We start from the raw sequence: 21,440 nt of genomic DNA on the forward strand, positions 1-21,440 counted from the left end.
GAGTGAGTTATTAACCCTCTCAAAACCATTTCTATAACATAATGATCATGGTATCGGCTTTTATCAACAACACTACTACTTAATATTCATTGGCCATGTACAATGCCAAACACTTCCTAAGTTCTGTGTATGGTCATCTCATTTAATGATCACAGTATCCCATTGAGTTGTGTGTTGCTATTATCCCCATTTTATATAATCAAGAAACTGAAGCTGGGAGAAATCACATTGATATTGAAGTAGGAATTTGAAGGCAGGCCCTCTCACTTGATGGGGCAGGCAGTGAACCACTAGATATAGCATGAATTAATGGACATGATGACAACATCCTTAGCGTGGAGACTGAAATATGATAAAAGCTCAATAAATGCTTGAATACAACTAATGGTAAAATGGCATTAAAGAGCAGAATAGTATTGTAAAGAATATTAAGTCTTATGAAATACTCCATTTTGTCAATCAACAGTTAATGAACTCTTTCAAGGCAGATACTGCAATTACTTTTTTTTTTTTGTAGCCTCAGATCCTACTACATCATTTATGATAAAAAATACTCTATAAGCTCTGTTAAATGAAGAACCTGGAGGCATTAGTACTATAGAAAAAAAGCTGACTAAAGATACTTTCACCTGACTTAAGCAAAAACATCACAGCTGGGCACCTTGGCACATGTCTGTAATCCCAGCTTCTGGGGAGGCTGAGGCAGGAGGATTACAAATTTGAGGCCAGTCTCAGCAACTGAGGGAGATCCTGTCTTAAAACGAAATTTAAAAAGATCTGGAGGTTTAGCTCAGTAGTAGAGTATTTGCCTACCATGAGCAAGGACCTGGTAGGTCCTTCGTGGTACCCTTAGTACCATGAAAGGGATTAAAAAAAATTACGCAGATTGATGTTGCCTTTTGCCCTTCTATAAATTAGTATGGCAACTTCTCAAAAGCATTTTAGCTGTAAGTAACACAAAATACAAAGAATTGTGCTGTATATTTGTCTGTATCAAATAATACTTATCAGACAATAACTTCCTTTTCAAATTGTTCTAAGATACCTAAAACAAAGTAAAGGCTACCCTTGGCCAAGCCCTAGCCAAGTTTAAACATAATGCTGCATAAGCATAAACTTAGGAAAGCTATAGTTTTGGTTTGGGAGAATTGGAGATTATAAATCTCATTTCTAATTAATGTTTTTAAATTCCTAGTGCAATATCATAAACAAAAATAATGATTTTCTTAAAATATTTTGGATTATATTGCCTTTTAAAAAAATCCATTCTTATAGAACTTATAAAAGTTATCACTGAACTTTTATAAAAATGAACTATTCAAAAAGGCAACATTGTAGACCAAAATACTAAATTTATGGAGTTTACTAAAATCTCAATTTTAAAAATGAGAAAATCTGGTGCAGAAAAACATCATGTCTAGCTCAAGGTCACACAACTGGTAAATGGCAGAACTAAGCCTATCTCCTGCTTCAATGCTATTTCTGGGCATCTGAAAAGAAAAGTGTTCTTGGAACAATGACATTTGATTGTTAAGAGGGCAGACCAGCTTCAGCACAGTTCACAGATGCTCAGAGCTAAGTACATTATATATGCACACATATATGAATCTCCTTTATAATTTTTAAATCACTTTTATTTCACACAAATTTTTTTCTTTTTTGGTGCTTAGGATTGAACCCAGGGGTGCTCAACTACTGAGCCACATCTCCAGCACTTTTTCATATTTTATTTAGAGACAGGGTCTTGCTGAGTTGCTAAGTGCCTCACTAAGTTGCTGAGGCTGGCTATGAACTAGCAATCCTCCTGCCTCAGCCTCCTAAGCCACTGGGATTACAAGCGTGTGCCACCATGCCCAGCTTCATAGGGATTTTCTTGAGGATAAATTTTCTTGAGATTATTCCCACTTTTAAATTAAAGGAAAAAAGAGGGCAAGGAAGAAGATTATAAACATAATAATTTTATGCAAATCAACAAATATTTCTGAAAATTTATAATAATTATATTTAACAAAACATTTGGACAAGATGGTGTGGTAAGCAACTGCAGCTAACGTTCTAAATATAATGAAGTCAGAATTCCAGTTTAACTGTGAAGTTGTAATGGGCAGAGAACCACTGGGAACTAGAGTGAATGTCACCAGCATGGCCTCACCCAGCATTCTGTGTGGCTGTCTGAAGCCTGAGGTGATCAAGTCTGAGCTGCTTGAGGACCTAACTCTCATCACCCCAAGGATGGTCTCTCTGGAACCTTCGGAGTTGGTTGAGGAGGGCGGGAGGGCGGGAGGGCGGGGCTGGTAAAGAAATGGAGGGAGACCCTCATTGTTATACAAAATTACATATAAGAGGTTATGAGGGGAATGGGATAACAAACATGGAGGGAAATGAATTACAGTAGATGGGGTAGAGAGAGAAGATGGGAGGGGAGGGGAGGGGGGATAGTAGAGGATAGGAAAGGTAGCAGAATACAACAGTCACTAATATGGCAGTATGTAAAAATGTGATGTGTAACCGATGTGATTCTGCAATCTGTATTTGGGGTAAAAATGGGAGTTCATAACCCACTTGATTCTAATGTATGAAATATGATTTGTCAAGAGCTTTGTAATGTTGTGAACATCCAATAATAAAAAAAAAAAGAGCAAATTGCTGTGATAATTACCTAGGCGTGTAAAGGACTCTCTCGGCCACCACAAAACCCACCCTGAAGAAGAGGTTGCTGGCTGGAATGAACGGGAACACCAGGAACAGCAAGCCCACTAGAACTTCCTTGTGCTCTAGTCTCTGAAACACAAAATAGCGAAGGACAAATCAACTTTGGTTTAATTCCACTTCAGTCAGCAGTTGACCACCTCTTCCAATTTCAATTCTCAGTGAAGGAGTGAATAAATCCGAGCCTGTGAACCTTCTGACCAGCGAGCTGAGTTTATCACACAAAGCCCCAGGCTGGGGCAGCTGGCCTGTCCAATCACCCACAGCAGCTCTACACACACCTGCCACCAGAAACATCTGATGCCGGTACAGTGTGGTCCCTGACCCCTGCTCCTTGCTCTGAGCGGGCGCTGCGGCAAGCCTGCTTCTTGGTTCTGGCCCTTTTCAGATTCCTTGACCCTGCCGGAACCTTGGGACAGTCCAGGGAGAAAAGCTGCTGGGTAGACTGCAGTACACAGGCACCAGACGGAACTTAATTATGTCCCCTCTCCAAAAGAGAACACTTTTAGAAGAAAAGAAAAGAAACACACTGGGAAAAAGTATAGGTTTACTGATGGTAAAATTTACAACACCTATGTGGAGGACTCCATTGAGCCCCCAAATTTCTTTACCACTTCTCAAATGAAGCCAATAAAACAAGTATTTAAGCATCTATTTATTCTACAAATTTTTTTTTGTACTAAAATATCATTATAAAATTTCATTAAATTGACAAAGGCACTTTTTCCAATATTTGTAAAGATTTTTCTTAATCGTTACAGAATTAAAGTTTGCATAATGTATGAATTAGTTTTTATAGATTTTTAATTAAAATTTCTTTGGTACAATAATATGTTGTAATGAAAACTATTAAAAAAACCATTTATATTTCCACGTGCATATATGATATAGATAGATGCATTTGAGGAGAGTTCTATTTAAAACAGGCCTTAAATTTATTGATTTTATTATTTTTTTAAGTCTAAGAAGAAAACCAAATAGAACTTTCCATTTTACAAGATTAAATGTTTCCTATAAATATAAACAGTTAAAATAGTGTAATTTTTTAATAATTGAAAAAGAATAAATAAAAGAATTTCATAAATATAAATAAAACTTCCTAATGGAAATTACAAATGCTTTAAGTATGCAAAGTAAAAGATGTTAAAGATCCTGGCTATTTGTCATCTGGATTTTATTAAAGTCTGTTTTCCTAACTATAACAGTATAGAGTAATAAAATTTCTGTGAGCAATTCCATATATTTTGGACAGTTTACCTTAAATAATTAATAGTTCCATTAGTAATGATCTCATTTTTTTATTTAAATAAACCATATCCTTTAGAAGAAAAATAAAAATATATAAATTATATCACAAGTTTTCAACTCAAGTGGATACAAAAGAAATGTTATATTTCTAAGGTTCTACCAAAACTGACGGAAAAAAAAGGTAAAATAAAAAGAGGAGCAAGTTCATTTTATTTAAAAGCTGCAAATTACCTTTGTAATTTAGATTATACTTAAAATTTACAAAGTACATTTCGGTTCAAGAACTTAAGGGATGTAATTTAATAAACAATAAACGTCTTAATAATAATCCTATGACATCAAATGCAGGTATTTCTTGCTAACATTAAAAATGAATCTGAGAGTGAGTGTCTTATCATGTGGTCCTCATTAATTCTGAGCTTATGGTTGAATAGCTCACTGATATTCTCTTTGTATAGGTGCATTTTTAGTTTTTACAATAGCTGATTACTTCTCTTGGCTCTTTCCCAAAGCTAAAATACCTTTTTTTTTTTTTTTTAAATCCTGCCCTCCAATGTTTCTTTATTTTGCTTTAGTTTTCATGTATGAGAGAAAATATTTGACCCTTGATTTTCTGACACTCACTCCACTTGGCGTGATATTTTCTATTTCTGTCCATTTATCGGCAAAGGTCATAATTTCATTATTCTTTATTGGTTAAGTAAAGAACCACTGTGCACACGCCACAATTTCTTAATCCTAATACTGAGGGGCATATGGGATGATTCTATAATTTGGCTACTGTGAATTGTTCTGCCATAAACATTGAGGGTATGTTGCTCTAGTCTGCTTTTATTAGTTCTTCTGGAAAAACACCATGAAGTAGGATATCTGGATCATATAGTGGTTCCATTCCAAGTTTTTTGAGGAATCTCCACACTGCTTTTCTTGTTCCTGTTTTTAGAGGAAATGCATTCACTTTTTCTCTGTTCAGTATGATGTTGGTTTTGAGTTTGTCGTATATAGCCTTTACAATGTTGAGGTAAGTTCCTTGTATCACTGACTTTTCTAGTGTTTTTAACATAAATGGATGCTGGATTTTATCAAAGTCCTTTTCTGCATCTGTTGAGAGATCATTTGATTCTTCTTAATCCTATTTTTGTGATGAATTACATTTATTGATTTGAACATGTTGAACCAATCTTGCATCCCTGGGATGAAAACCACTTGATCATGATGTATTATCTTCTTAATGTGTTTTTGGATGTGGTTTGTTATGATTTTATCAGGGATTTTTGCATTTATGTTCATCAGGGATATTGTTCTGTAGTTCTCTTTCTTTGGTATGTCTTTGCTTTTGGTATCATGGTTATACTGGCTTCATAGAATGTATTTGGACAGTCTTCCTTCCCTTTCAATTTCATGGAATACTTTGAGGAGGACTGGAATTAGTTACAGTTTAACAGTCTGGTAAAACTCAGCTGAGAATCTATGTGGACCTGGGCTTTTCTTTGTTGGAAGGTTTTTAACTGCTGTTTCAATTTCATTACTTGATATTGGTTTGTTCATGTTTTCTATGTCTTCCTGGTTCACTCTGGGCAGGTCATACGTAGTTAGAAATTTGTCAATACTTCCATTTTATTGGAGTAAAAATTTTCAAAAGTTTCTAATGATCCTCTGGATTTCAGACGTGTGTGCTTATGTGTTCTTTTTCATCTCTAATTTTGTTGATTTGGCTCTTCTATAACCTTTGATTAGTTTGGCTGAGGGTTTGTCAATCTTATTTGTCTTTTTTGCATTTGTTATTTTTAGATATATATGACAATAGGGTGTATTTTGACATTGTAAACATACATGGAGTGCAACCCATTCTATTTAGCATCTCATTCCTGTGGTTGTACATGATGTGCAGTTACACTGGTTGTGTATTTATATATGAACACAGGAAAGTTATGACTGATTGATTTTGCTGTCTTTCCAATTCCCATCCACTTTCCCTTCCCTTTATTACTCTTTGTCTAATCTGATGAACTTCTATACTTCACCTACTTACCCTCCCTTGTTATGGGTTAGCATCCACATATCAGAGGGAACAGTCTGCCTTTGGTTTTTTGAGACTGGCTTATTTCACTTAGCATGACAGTCTCCAGTTACATTCATTTTCTGGCAAATGCCATAATTTCATTCTTCTTTATAGCTGAGTAATATTCCATTGTGTATGCATACCACATTTTCTTTATCCATTCATCTGTTGAAGGGTACCAAGGTTGGTTCCATAGCTTGGCTATTGTGAGATGCTATAAACATTGATGTGGCTGCATCACTATAGTATGTTGATTTTAAGTCTTTTGGGTATAAGCTTTCTACAGATGCATTCATGTCTTTCTAAAGAGACTTCTAAAGAGAATGCAATACACTATTATCAAGAAGAATGAATAGTGTAGGTATAAATACTCTCAGATCAGGTCATTGCCCCTGTTCCTAGGTAATTTATCCCTAAAGATCCACCTCCCTGCCCCACACATTGAGGTTATATGAGGACAGCCCCCACCACTGATCTGAAGGTGACATAGCTTTCACATCCCGGGATCACACCTTCTGCCTGACCAAAGCCTCCTTCCTTACTCTGGTGGACTTTCAGGTACTTGCACAGAGCTCCAAAAGCCTAAGCAGCCACCAGGATGAGAGGCTCTTCATCCTTGATGCGGGGTCAGATGAGAAAAGAGGCCAACCTCCCTGCCTCCTCCTTATTCATGAGCCCAAGGTGCTCACAGTGCCAGGGACACAGAGTTGGGGAGAATCAAGGAGAGCTCAGCCTCTTCCAGAAGACTGATGTGCAAACTGGAACATGACAACATGAAGGTTCATTTGTTCCTCCACCAGGTTCTTTGGGGGCCAGGAACACTCGCTGTTTTCATCATGACCGTCATCCCAGTTGTAACCACACAAGCATCTCTGGGTCTGCTGTTTTCAGTGGCTGCCTTCCTCAACGGACCACAAGCTCCACATGGGCAGGGAGTTCCTCAGTCATGTTCACTGGTAGAGAACTTTTGTTTACCTCAATGCCTGGTGCCACTACCTGCTGAATAAATCAGTAAGGGAACAGATGTAACAGGAAAGAGAGAGACTGATGGAAGGTGGGGTGGTGGTGGGTAGGTGGAGAAGGATCCCTAGTAGGAGTGATAATCTGGCTTGAAATATTAATAAATGCTTTCAAGGAAGTCAAATGGGGACAGGGAACATTGCAAGGAGAAGATACAGAATGTACAAAGCAGGAATCACACTAGACATGTTGGCAGACGACAGATCATGCATTCCCTGAGGTAGGGAGATACTACTGTGTCCCTCATGCACAGAAAGAAAGATGAGTGCTTGGGGTTGATTCTAGACTCAGTTTGTGGCCCTGCCACTAATATAGCATTAGTTGTCTTGGGCACATGTGAACCTTTCAAGCCTCAAGGTGCCTTGACCACAAGTGAAACAAGTAAGGTTCTGGGTTAGTGGGGTTGGATCATTACACAGATTTCTTGAGCATTAAGAATACATGTCATCATAAAATTGATCAACCCCTTGCCCCACTAACAAAGAGAGAAAATGCAAATCACTAAAATATATGATGGAAAAGGAAATATCACAATGGACACTAATGAAATACAGAAGATAATTAGAAACTATTTTGAAAATTTATATTCCAATAAAATAGAAAATCTTGAAGACATCGACAACATTCTACAGACATATAAACTACCCAAACTGAATCAGGAGGATATACATAATTTAAACAGATGAATTACAAGTAATGAAACAGAAAACACCATCCAAAGCCTACCAATCTACAAAAGCCCAGGACCAGATGGACTCTCAAGCAGAGTGCTACAAGACCTTCAAAGCAGAATTAACACCAATACTGCTCAAATTATTCCATGAAATAGAAAAGGAGGGAACCCTTCCAAATTCATTCTATGAAGTTAATATCACCCTGATACCAAAACCAGACAAAGAAACATCAAGGAAAGAAAACTTCAGACCAGTATCATTGAATAACACAGATGCAAAACTTCTCAATAAAATTCTGGCAAATCGCAGACAAAAACATATTTAAAAGATCATCATGATCATAAAAGGCTCATTATAGGGATGTAAGTTTCGTTCAACATACAGAAATCAATAAATGTAATTCATCACAGTAATAAGCTTAAAGACAAGAATCATATAATCATCTCAATAGATGCAGAAAACGTATTTGACAAAATATAGCACCACTTCATGTTTAAAAACATTGTAAAAGCTATATATGCTAAACCCAAAGCCAACATCATTCTAAATGGAGAAAACCTGAAAGCATTCCCTTTAAAAACTGGAACAAGACAAGGATGCCCTCTTTCACCACTTCTATCCAACACTGTCCTTGAAAATCTAGCCAGAGCAATTAGATAGGTGAAAGAAATTAAAGGGATATGAATTGGAAAAAAAAGAACTCAAACTATCACTATTTGCCAATGATATGATTCTATATTTAGAAGATCCCAAAAATTCCATCAGAAAAAATTCTAGAATTAATATATGAATTCAGCAATATCCATAAATCAAATGTGTTCCTCTACATCAGTGATGGATCTACTGAAATAGAAATTAGGAAAAACTACTCCATTTACAACAGTCTCAACAAAATAAAATATTTGGGAATCAATCTACAAAAGAGGTGAAAGGCCTCTACAATGAAAACTACAGAACACTAAAGAATAAAACTGAAGAATACCTTAGAAGATGCAAAGACTTCCCATGCTCCTGGATAGGCAGAATTAATATTGTCAAAATGGCCATACTACCAAAAGCATTATACAGATTTTATGCAAAATCCCAATGACATTCTTTATAGAACCAGAAAAAGCAACTGTGAAATTCATTTGGAAAACTAAGAGACACAGAATAGCCAAAGCAATCCTTAGCAAGAAGAGTGAAGCAGGTGGCATCACAATACCAGACCTTAAACTATACCAAACCATCACAATAACAAAAACAGTATGGTATTGGCACCAAAACACACATAGATCAAAAACACATATATCAATGAGGCAGAATAGAAAATACAGAGACAAACCCTCATAAATACAGTTATCTCATATGAGATAAAGGTGCCAAAAACATTCACTGGGGAAAAGATAGCCTATTCAACAAATGATGCTTGGAAAATTGGAAATCTACATGTAGCAAAATGAAATTAAACCCCTATCTCTCACCCTGGACAAAAACAAACCCAAACTGGATCAAAGACTTAGGCACTAGACAGAGATCTTGTGCCTAATAGAAAAAAAGTAGGCCTAAATCTTCTCTATTGGGATCTAACTTCCTCAACGACTCCTAAAGCACAAGAAGTAAAATCAAGAATCAATATATAGAATGAATTCAGATTAATATGCTTCTTCATAGCAAAGGAAATAGTTAATAATTTGAGAGAGAGCCTACAGAGTGGGAGAAAATCTTTACCACATGCACCTCAGATAGAGCATTAATCTCCAGGATATATAAAGAACTCAAAAAACTTAACACCAAACAACAACAACAAGATCAACAACAAAAACCAAATAACCCAATCAATAAATGGGCTAAGGAACTGAACAGAAACTTCACAGAAGAAGAAATGCAATTGATCAACCAATATATTAAAAAATATTCAACATCTCTAGCAATGAGAGAAATGCAAATCAAAATTACTCTAAGATTTCAACTAACTCTAGTCAGAATGGCATATATTGCTGGTGGGACTGCAGATTGGTGCAACCACTATGGAAAGTGGCATGAAGTTTCCTCAGAAAACTTGGAATGGAACCACCATTTAACCCAGCTATCCCACTCCTCAGTTTATAACCAAAGGATTTAAAATCAGCATACTACAGTAAGGCAGCCACATCAATGATTATAGCAGCTCAACTCACAATGGCTAAACTATGGAACCAACCTAGGTGTCCTTTAACAGATAAATGGACAAAGAAACTGTGGTATATAGACACAATGGAATATTACTCAGCCTTAAATAAAAATGAAATTATGGAATTTGCCAGTAAATGGATGAATCTGGAGAATATCATGCTAAGCAAAATTAGCCAATCTCAAAAAACCAAAGACTGAAAGTTCTCTCTGATATGCGGATGCTAATTCACAATGAGGCAGGGGCTAGGGAAGAAGAGAGTTACTTTGGATTAGGTAGAGAGGAGTGAAGGGAGGTGAAGGGGGTATGGGGGTAGGAAGGACAGTAGAATGAACCAGACATTATTATCCTATGTCCATATATGACTACACAACTGGTGTGATTCCACATCATGTGCAACCATAAGAATGAGAAGTTATACTCTATTATGTATGATATGTCAAAGTGCATTCTACTGTCAGATATAACTAATTAGAACAAATTAAAAACAACAACAACAAAATGCATGTCAACAGTGTCACTGAGTTGTGAGCTTCCAGGCCACCAGTCAGTGCTGCCACTAGGGGCTGGTCTTAATGATGTCTTTCTTTGTTTTAAAAACATTCAATTGAAGACAGTGGCATAGTGTTCAAACTCGGTGACATTTTATTTTCATTTAGAGAAAAATAATGTTTATGAAAAAATTCCTTATCTTCATATTTATCTGATGAAAATACTCTGTCTTTCTCTTCCTCAGTCAAGGGAGATTAAAAATATTCAAGAACAAATTTCTTTGAACAACAAGCCAATTTGACATTCTAAAGTTAGGGAAAAAATACATCACAGACATGGCTGAATTTCCTAGAATGAGATAGACTGGGAGGGAGCCCAATCTGTATCCCATGGATCACAGACGTGACAAAATTTGACTAAAGAATGTACAGCACATTTCAACCAATAGAGGCAGATGTAACTCAATAAAATATAAGCAAAAAAAGAAAATTTGTGGTATTTTTCAGGGTATACATAGTACATTCATTTCTAGGAAAAGATATAAAAGGACATTTATTTATTCCAAATTATATTAGAGAAGGAAGAGACATGAAAATAAAAGAGCTAAAAATGCAGTTCTAACAATACATACTATTCATCTGGTCTAGTTAATTCTGCAACTTCAGACAACTTAATTTACTTCTCTCAGACCTTTAGTTTGATGATGAGTTAAATAAAAAATAGTACTGATACCTATTCTATCTGTAGAAAAAAATGTGTGACAAATTCATGGAGATAGGTGTTAGGTTTGATTTTTCTTTTCTGGCTTGGGAGGAATACAGAGCAGCCACCCTCTGAGCTGCAAAGAGGTAGAAATCTCATCTTAACACTCTGCTTAGAGAGCCCCGAGGCGTGCTCTGCCACCATCTATGCAGACATACATCTGGCCAAATGGCTAAGGGAAGAGCAAGGCCTTTCTCAAATCCATAAACTGGCCCAGAGTAAACACAGATCCATAACCTGAGTCCAGTCTGGTAGCTTCTGGCTTATGCTCTCCCCTTTGTTCCCAGTTCACCTTTCAAAGCAGGAATGAAGACACACTCAGATCCACACCCCCGCACTCTGGCCAGCAGCAGTGTGTGAGTGACGGAAGACCCTCCCTGCCCAGTTCATCCACGGTGGGCTGTTCCCTTCCAGAGAAGTAGAGAGACTTATTATGGGCATCATCATCATGACTAGTATATTTTCTCTCACCTCTAAAGAGGTTTCAGATAAATGGTTCAGTGCATTTAGGGCATAAGTTGTGTTTGCAATATTCTATGAATTGTGGTTATGTTTCAATCCTGAGGATTTATTTTGCTGCGCGAGGCTCTAGCTGTCTACATCTAATTGATTAATCTTCAGGGAATCTGGTGACAGCAAACCTCTTCTCTTTAGCCCTGGGATTAAGGCATTTGCCAAGCTGACAAGTGTTATGGCTGAATGCTCATTAGGCTCCTTTTATATGTTCTTTCATCAGACTATGGATTCCTCAATTGCAGTCCCCATGCATATTTAAATTTATCTAGATACCTAGTGCACACCTAATGAGCACTCAACAAATACACATCCCACGAGTGAAGATCAGTAACAACGAAAGCTGCACAGCTATCACTGGGGCTCCTCGAGTGCTTACATACCCATTTTAGGTTCTTTCAAGCAAGGCCCTTTATTTGGTAATACTCTGGAACACTGTATTTGCAACATTAATTTTGGGTGAAAAGTCCTTGGTCCTTGAACATGGAAAAGTAGCTCATCAGTGCCAGGCAGCTGGTGCGTACCACTGACTTGCTGCTCATCCCTTGCAGAAGGCTCTGATGTATCCATTGCTCTATACTACTGCTTACGCCCCAATGGCAATAGGACCTTCTCACCCAAGAAAAAAATGACCCCTTTCACTTTATTGGAATTCAATTTCAAATTTGGGAATATTTCACCTTATTGAGGTATTCAATAAGTTATTATTAAGGAGGTTCTTTTTAATGGAGAAAGCCATAATACTTTAACCAACTGAAATCCACCACGGGTCCACTTATCAGCACATACTGCCTCACCTCACCCAGGGATTTGTTCTGAATTCCACTGATTGAGATTAGATTTCTGGGTTCTTTCCAAATAGATGAAATTATAATCAGCAAAATTCCAGGAAGTGATCACATTATTCCTGTGAGGAGTCTTTCTCAGGGGTGCAAAGCCTTCAGGTTCTCTTCATGCAATTCTTTGGAATCTGACTCTTCCCGTGCTGCTTTTGTATGTTTTAAAACTTGTTTTGCAGCCTAACACCCTTACTTCTGTCCATGGGAAATGTCTCTGTGAGCCTCCACCTCAGCAAATCCAAGTCTGTGGTTTACTTAAGAAATCATGAACTTTGAATCCACAAAAGCCTTTATGTTTACTTGATGCTATCAAGCATTCAAGCATGAAGATAATATAGAATGCATCAAGTGGCTAGAAACTTATCATATCCTTAACCTCCAACTCAGAAGCCACATAGGACCCTTTCAAGACCACAAATTTTCAAGACCACAATACCAAGATAGAGGAAGTAAAATGCACAGAAGGAGCTTAGCTGTTTGGGACAATGATTCTGAACTCTTCACAAACATACCTTTTGCTTATTACTCCTGGGATGCCAGAGTAAACCCTGAGCTGCCTTCCTTGCCTGCCTGACCTTCACTATTAAGTCCATTGTCATTTTGACTTTAATAGCCTCTCCCACCTGGACTTCTGTCTAGCAGCAGCTGATTTGCCTCTCTAAGGCACAGCTCTTGTCTGGGGTTTCCTTCTGTTATGGTTTGAATATAGTTTATCCCTTCAGACTCAGGCAGGAGTTTAATCCTCAAAGTCCTATGTTCACAGTATTAAGAGTGTGGGAACTGAATGTGACTATGGTGTTTTGATGTGGAGTCTTTGGGAAGTGATGAGATTTGATTAGATCATTAGGGTGGAGCCCCATGATTGAATATCAGTGGCTTTACAAGAAGAGGGAGAAAGACTAAACAAATAGACGCACATACATTTTCATGATATGATGTAGCTATGTGGAACCCATGTCAGAGCCTGTGCTATCCTGTTTGGAGGTCTAACCTCCAAAGCTATAAGCTAAACAAACCTATTTTTATTCACAAAATAGCCTGCCTCTGATATTTTGTTATCATACCAGAAAAACAAGACTAATACTCTCCATGGCTATAGCTCTCACTAGGTGCCTGGGGAGTGTTCCTGTCCTTTCACCCTAATGACCCTTTAGCAGGTGACACGTTGCTTGTGAATTCTGCTAACTGTGCCCATATTACTACATACAGTCCCTTCATAAAGTCTCTTCAGTCAATCGCTGGTCATGCCCTCTTTCCTGCCAGTACTCTGGCTGAGAGGTCAGCAGAGTAGGAATATGGGGATAGAAGGAGAAATATGGATTCCAAAGAATGGTAAAAACTCTGGCCCAGGTGAGCTGATGGGAGCCTGCTCCAGCACACCCCTAACTCTGTCCTGTCTTCACAAGGTCTTGCTCATTGTCTTTCCATTAGGTTTCAGCCCTTGGGTAAACTACTTTTTAAAGGCCAGTGAGGATATAAAAATTTTTAAATATTGTATAAAATCAATAAAGACAAACACCAATATGAGAGAGCATTTTTACCTGACCAATGAGTCTGAGATCAATCTCTCAAGCTTTGGAGAAGAGAAAGTCTTGAATTTTCACTAGTATTAAAACATCGCATGCAACACCACTCATGACTCAAATGAGATCTAGAATCTGAATTCACAACATGAATGCCAGAGCAAGAGGAATGGTGGGGCCCACTTCAACAGAGAGAGGAAGGAAAGTTAAGAGCTGATTCTCAGAGACTCAGCTACACCTGCTACATGCAGGTGATCATACATTTAACTGGAGCCCAAAGAGCCACCACACTACGATGCCATGGATTTAAGGACAGTTCTCCCAACTCATGAGCATAACTCACATTTCAAATATAGACGTGGAAAGGTGCCACTTGCGTTTTTCCACTACTCTGAAATTGGCAGGACAAGCTAAACTGTGACAGCAAATGGCTCAGGTTCAGGATCTCAAGAGCAGAGCTGCCAACCCACAGTCACCTTGGCTCAAGCTGGTGATATCATTTCCTCACTTTCATGAGCTCTAACATTTGCTCATAAATGCACAGGGAGAAAAAATTTAAAAGGGGAAATGAACGAAGAAATTATACCCCCTCAGAGACAAAAGGAGACTTGTATAGTCCATGTCTTCTCTCAGCCAAGTTAAACACTATGGCTTCCCATGCCAAACTTTCAGTCGCCAAGAGACAGTGCCAGATGCACTAATGAACAGAGAGGTGAAGGCAGATTAAAGTCAAAGTATTCACAAACTGACATGTTAGATTTCTGCTCTTTGGTCCTGGATTTTTTTTTTTTTTTTTGCACAGAGTTCTTTGTTTGATTTGTTTTTAATCTATAGTCTGAAATGTTCTTATAAACACCAGTTCCTGAGATCGACACCTCCTATCTCATAACAGCACCCAGTTCCTCTGTAGCATTAAATGAGTTGAAATACTGAAGTTCTGAGATTACTTTACTCAATAAGAAGCTAATTCATAACTTCAATTGGGAATGTAAGCTGCATTTTGCTTAAGAATGCTTTTAAATGGTTTAAGAAAAATAAAAGTGAAAGTATTTCAGAAGGTACCTTTTTGGAAAATATTAGTCAAGTAAAAAAAATAAAATAAAAACAACGTTCACTTTAAGTCAGCCTTAGTAAGGAGTTAAGGGAAACAAGTAAATTATAAAAATGTTGCTAAATAAGTCTTTTTCTGATTAGAAGGAAACTATTACAGGAATTTATGGAGACACAGGGGAAATCAGAAAGGAACTTTCTTCATCTCTTGCTTTTGTTCTGAATAAAAACAGAAAAGGCACGAGAAAGCTACGTATGTTTGAAAAAGAGACTAGAGAGATGAAAAGGAGGGGTAAGACAAGGTATCTTCTAAAGTTCTGTCCAATTTATAAATTATTACATGTGTGCCAGGGAAATGAGGCAGCCTGAGGGCCACAGGTCTTGGACCTATGACCATCACACCAGGAGATGTCCTTCTGCCAAAGTGTTCCAAAGGTAAAAGGACCCTGGTAGGAAGCCATTCGTAGAGGATAGAAGAAAAGCAAAAGCACACACCATATGCCAGACTCTCCCACTGAGATCTCACAATCATACCACAAGGTAGGTACAGGTGTCCTCCTTTTTGTAGCAGAGGAAATGGAAGCTCCCAGAGCTTATGAGATTAACCTAAGCTCCACCCACTGCGGATCTGACCTGTTCTCATACCCGTCCTCTTCCCGTATAGCCCATGCAGTGATGGAATCTAAAGCTGATACGAAGTGGGAGGAAGAATTCTGGTCCTTTACCACTTTCTGATTTTCATAGCAGCAACACATTGATGGGATAAGGTCCCACAATTTGAAGGCAGCCAGGAGAGATGCTGCTGAGATATTCTAGAAAATCTCAACCCTAGAGCATCTCTAATAGAAGGTACCATTGACTCGCTTTGCCAGATAGATGCAAGCACAAGTGTTCTACAATCTAGAGGGAGGTTTGTGGCACAGAGCACTGTGCTCCTTGTCAAGTGTTCTGTTTGAATGAATCTGTGAATGGTTTGAGGAGGTCCTTCTACTCCCAACACCCAACCTGTGATCAATGACACTTATTCAGACCCACTGACCACATCAGAACATGACTGAATTTAGTTGACAGATATGGGATATTGAATTGTAAATCAGTATTACATTTGAGAAGCATTTTGAAGAAGAAAACGATCACTTCTGATCAAACACTAAGATGTAATTATCCTTCTGGGCAACGAAAGTAAGAGAAGTCCACATTGTAATGATCACAGAGATATAAAGAATTAACTAAGTGGACAGCTCAGGGAGACGAAGACCTTCTGCATTTTAAATCTTGTCAGTGTTCTAAATCTTCTCTCTTTAATATTCAGTTGTGTTATATGTGAACCATTTGTGAATGGATCTCCCAGGAATGTTAAAACTGTGTTGATCACTTATTCTTGTAGCATATCTATCATAGTGTTCATTAGGCAGATGGATTTGGAAAACCAAAAGGGTGATGTTTCTCTAAGAGATTTGTGTTCATATGTGTCGAGAATGAAGAGAGTCCAGTGGACTTAAGAGAAACAAGAAACTTGGGGGAAGTATACCAGGACCCTCACCCGACACCTCTGGCTGCAAGGGAAGCCCTGTCTTGAGGAGGGTCAGTGGTGCCCATGAGAATCAAGAGAAAAAAATGTGAACAGAAGCTTAGACTTGCACCAGGAACCTGTCTGTAGATGCAGTAGGAAGACAATCTGTGGCTCAGATGCCTAGGCTTGCATCATGCTCAACTGGCATCATACAGATGAATGTGACACAAATAATGTCACTGCATTAGTCAGCTTCCCATTGATGTGACACAATACCTAAGAAAACCAACTTTAAGAAAGAAAGATTTATTCTGGCCCACAATTTTGCAGATCTCTGTCCATGGTAGCTTGGCCCATTGCTTATGGGCCTGTGTTAAGGCAGCCTATCATGTGAGGAGCATGTGGCAGAGCAAAGCTGCTCAGATCATGGTGACTAGGAAGCAGAAACAGACAAGAAGGGGCCAGGTTCCAATAGTCCCTCAAGGGCACACACCCCAGTCACCTAACTTCCTTCCACCAGACCCCACCCCTTAAATGTTCTTTCACCTCTCAGTAGCACCTAAGCTGGAGAAACTTCAGCACACAGACCTTTGAGTGACATCCCAGGTCCAAAGAGAGCAGCCACAGAATCCTAGGTCAAAAACTTCAACTTAATTAAGATGACTCAGGGATGAAGGGAGAGAGGCAGGAACAATTAACCAGTTTTTCCCTCTGTAAGGGTTCAGTTAGGACCCAAGATAGATTTGAACAAGCAAATAGAGTCATGAGTGAACCCAGCTTTAATGAAGTAGAAGAAACAGAGGCAGAGGATAAATCACATACATTTCTAAAAGATTTTGTTTTTGCAGAAATGCACATGCCTGGAAGAAGTTGTCTTCTACCTGTGACTACTCCTTAAGGACTTCTGTTGGGACAGCCTTCTCCCAAAGAAGGATGCTACAGACATCCTCTTAAAAAAAACGACAAGACACAATTACATATAAGAGGAAAGGAGGGGTAGGAGAAAAATTATATAAGTGGAAGAAACGATTTATAGTAGAGGGGGTGGAAAGAGAGAAGGGGAGGGGAGGGGAGGGGAGGGGGGATAGTGGAGAATGGGATAGACAGCAGAATACATCAGTCACTAGAAAGGCAATTTGTAAATCAATGGTAATGTAACTGATGTGACACAGCAATCTGTATACGGGGTAAAAATGGGAGTTCATAACCCACTTGAATCAATCTGTGAAATATGGTATATTAAGAACTATGTAATGTTTTGAACAACCAACAATAAAATAATTTTAAAAAAGTAGCCATTATGAAAAATAATAATTTTGCAAAACTACAAGTTTGATTACCCTAATTCATAATGAAAATATATGATTCTTGTGACTGGAAAAAAAAAAAAAAACGACAAGAAGCTTCACTTCTTCACACAGCAAGTCACACTCACCAAAAGGCATGACTCATCTATCCACTTGAATTATCACACAGAAGATGGATCATTTGTTCTATAATCTAAAATTAATATGGAGAAGGAGCCACAAAAATGAACACAGATTCACTCACCTAGTGATTATCTAAATATGTTAGAGCAGCAACCCTAAAGACAATGATTCACCCCACTTTTAAAAAATATTATTTTAGTTGTCAATAGAATTTATTTATTTATATGCAGTGCTGAGAATCAAACCCAGTGCCTCACACATGCTAGGCAAACGCTCTACCACTGAGCCACAACCTCAGCCCTGGTTCACCCCACTTTATCAAGCAAACTGAAGAGATGTTTGGCTCACATGAAATTACTCCATATGAAAGTGAGAAGGGATTTAGTAATACTCTCTTAAAACTAAAAATGAAAAAACAGCTTCACTTGCAGAAATGTACATGCCTGGCAGAAGTTGTCGTCTATTTGTGTAATTAAACTTCTAGAGGACCCACCATTGAAGTAGATTTGATTCCTGTTGCCTGTCAATGTACTCATCCAAAATCCAAATATCTTCTATAACCAAAATGTGTTACAATGCATTGTACAGGACCCAGTTTCCTGCCTTTGAAATGTATGATGATAAAAGGCTGATGGGTAATTTTGTTTATACAGAGGTGTTTAAAAGGCTCTTTTCACAAATTACTGACATGACTGAATGATGCTCTTCCCTCACCTTTAACTATAGATTGAAACAACCTACTTACCACAGCTTAAAAGGCCAAATTTAGTGGACTAATGAAATGTAGCAGAGGATGTAAATGAAAGTTTTAAAATGGTCTCAAATTCTTGTAATTTTTCAAGTTCAGACGTGTACACACCTATTTTCATTGTTTCAAAGCATGGAAGATATATACATAAAAGGGTCCATTTCCATCCAATGGCAGCAACCTAAATCTCTAAGGTGTATATAAGAGAAAGGAAGTGATACATGGCTTGAAATAAGATAAAAGAAAGAATGTGACCCAATAATCACCAGGTAAAAGTTACCTTTTCCATGGAAATGCTTCCAAGGTAATAGAAAACAGTGGTTTAGATAGAAAAACAATGGGTGAAAGAGTTTCTCCAACAAGCATTGGTATTAAATTGTTTTCAAGTGAAAATACTGGTATTGCCCAGCATAGTGGTCAAGCCTATAATCCTAGCTCTTCAGAAGGCTGAAGCAAGAAGATGTCACACTCCAGGTCAGCCTGGACAACTTAAGCAAGACCCTGCCTCAAGATAAAAATTAATAAAGGGGTCTGGGGGCCAAGCTTAGGGGTAGAATGTTCCTGGGTTCAATTCTCAGGATCATACACACAAACGAAAACGAAAACACTGGTATAGTGAGGACCTGGATCTATAATAAGCAGAAAACTAAAATTCATTTGGCAAAGTGACTCATAGCAAAAAGGTCTGAGGTGCATTGAATAGAGAGAGTTTGCAAGGCAATGCCAGGGAGCTTGACATTAATAAATGTTGTTCCCAATTAATCACTTTTTAATACCAAATGCCAAAGTCCTGGGTTATAAGCTGACAGAGCCAATTTGAACATTTAAGGATGCCAGGTCCTTTTGTAAATATTGGTGGCCTCTGGCAATTGGAGTCAGATGGAATGAAAGCAAGTCTTAGACGAATTTCTGCCCAAAAGGCAACCATTTATTTGCAGTCACACTGGCTTATCAAGAAGCTTGAGGGAGGCTTTTTTCTTCCTTCCAGCTCTCCTCCAAGAACCTTCCACAACAGTGCCCTTTGTGGAGGACCTAACTGTGTGAAACACAAACAGCTCCCTCCTCCATTTAAATCAGAAGTTAAGCAGGTGAGGTTACTTTTTTTTTTTTTAAACCAATTCCAGCTAAAAGGAAAACTGAATGTAGAGAGAGATATGGGGTGTCACTTTGGTCTGTCTTTGGAAACCACCATGTGATAAACAATGAATCAGCTATTGTAGGTGACACCTGCCTCCCCAGCCTATAACATTTTATGGATGGCGTTGCAGTGTCCCTCATGCCATCCTAACTCTGAGCAGTAACAATCATGTATCGAATGCACATATGCATTTCTAACCACAACCTCACCAGAATGGAAGGCAAAATTCCATGAATCGGTCTCAAGGTCTCAACTTTCACAAAGAATTGGTTTCAATGGAATCATTTTGCAGGTGGTATTGTTAAAGAGATAATAAAAAATATTTTATTGATGCTATTATAATTGCTGGTTTTGAAGGTTCAAAGAAGGCAAGCATGCCTTAAATTCTGCCCAGGAATGGACTCTCAAGATACACACACCCAGCCCTTTTCATTGGCCTAAGTCAATGATTCCCAAAGCATATTACTAGAACTCTGACTGACAAGAAGCCCTGGAAAGTGGTTCCAAATTCAAATTAACTTGAAAAATACTATTTACCCGGGACTGATTTTGGAAATTCACAAGACTTAGTGCACAGTAAGGATTTGTGCAGTCCTCCAGTACAGAAGTTGTTTAACTTTTTAAACCTAGTGCTTCTGAAATGCATTTAAATATATATATTTTTTAATTAGAGCAACCTTAACTATAGGCCAGAATGATGCTACAACATATTTGAGAAATGTTGGTATAAATTGCTGCAGCAGAATGAAATTAAAAAGAAGTTCTACCTTGGGATTTTCTACAATCTGTCCTAAAAAAATCATCTCACTGTCTGACAAAATTTTTTACTGCATCTCAATGATAGCTTTCATGCAACTATTTTTTGTTGTTCTGTTCTTGGTAGGGATGGAACACAGCTGATCATCCTTTTCTATGCAAAAAATCACTATATAATCCAGACACAATGGTGCATGCCTTTAATTCCAGCTACTCTAGAGACTGAGGTAGGAGAATTTCAAGTTCCAGGTCAGCCTCAGCAATTTAGTGAGATGCTGTCTCAAAAGAAAAAACAAAGAGGAGCTGGAGATGTAGCTCAGTGGTGGAGTGCTTGCCTAGCAAATGCAAGGTCCTGGGTTTGAACCATGGGACCACTGCACAGTCTGGGCATCAGCCAGGATAAGACCTATAAGCAGGAAGGTTCTTGAGAGGAGTCATGATTAGATCAGAGATGGGGCAGGTGCAATGGAAGTAGAGAAACCGGTTCTTCAAGGCAGCTCCTGGGTCTTATTCTATATTTACTCCCTATACTCAGGACATTGTTTTGGACCAGTGAAATCAAAGAAATACATAATATTTCACGTTATTGTTTCCCTCTCTGAATGCACTGTCCTGCGGTTACATATTCCCTATGAATCTATTCTGCTTGTCTCTGAATACCTTGTCAAATTTCAAGACCATTTCTACTTTTATCACAGAGCTATATATGTGGCTGCAGGCTGCTACTCAGACTCCTGGCCTCTGCCTATGAGATGCAGAAAGTGCAGTGAGCCGGCAGGTAATGAAGCACAATATCAGAGAAGTTCCTCCA

General features: G+C 38.2%; 1 protein-coding gene across 3 annotated transcripts in view; it reads right to left on the bottom strand.

Annotated features, from left to right (window-relative positions):
- The window catches only part of TMTC1 (transmembrane O-mannosyltransferase targeting cadherins 1), a 260,026-nt gene that overhangs the window by 87,436 nt on the left and 151,150 nt on the right, over positions 1-21,440 (bottom strand). For all 3 annotated transcript variants that reach the window (XM_081310209.1, XM_081310208.1, XM_081310207.1), the window contains one exon: positions 2,660-2,781. In XM_081310209.1, the coding sequence (XP_081166335.1) occupies positions 2,660-2,781 (122 nt within the window). The remainder of the gene's footprint in view (positions 1-2,659; positions 2,782-21,440) is intronic.

The sequence above is a fragment of the Spermophilus citellus genome (genome assembly GCF_964194105.1).
Source record: "Spermophilus citellus genome assembly, chromosome: 10".
In the NCBI taxonomy this organism is placed as follows: Eukaryota; Metazoa; Chordata; class Mammalia; order Rodentia; family Sciuridae; genus Spermophilus; species Spermophilus citellus.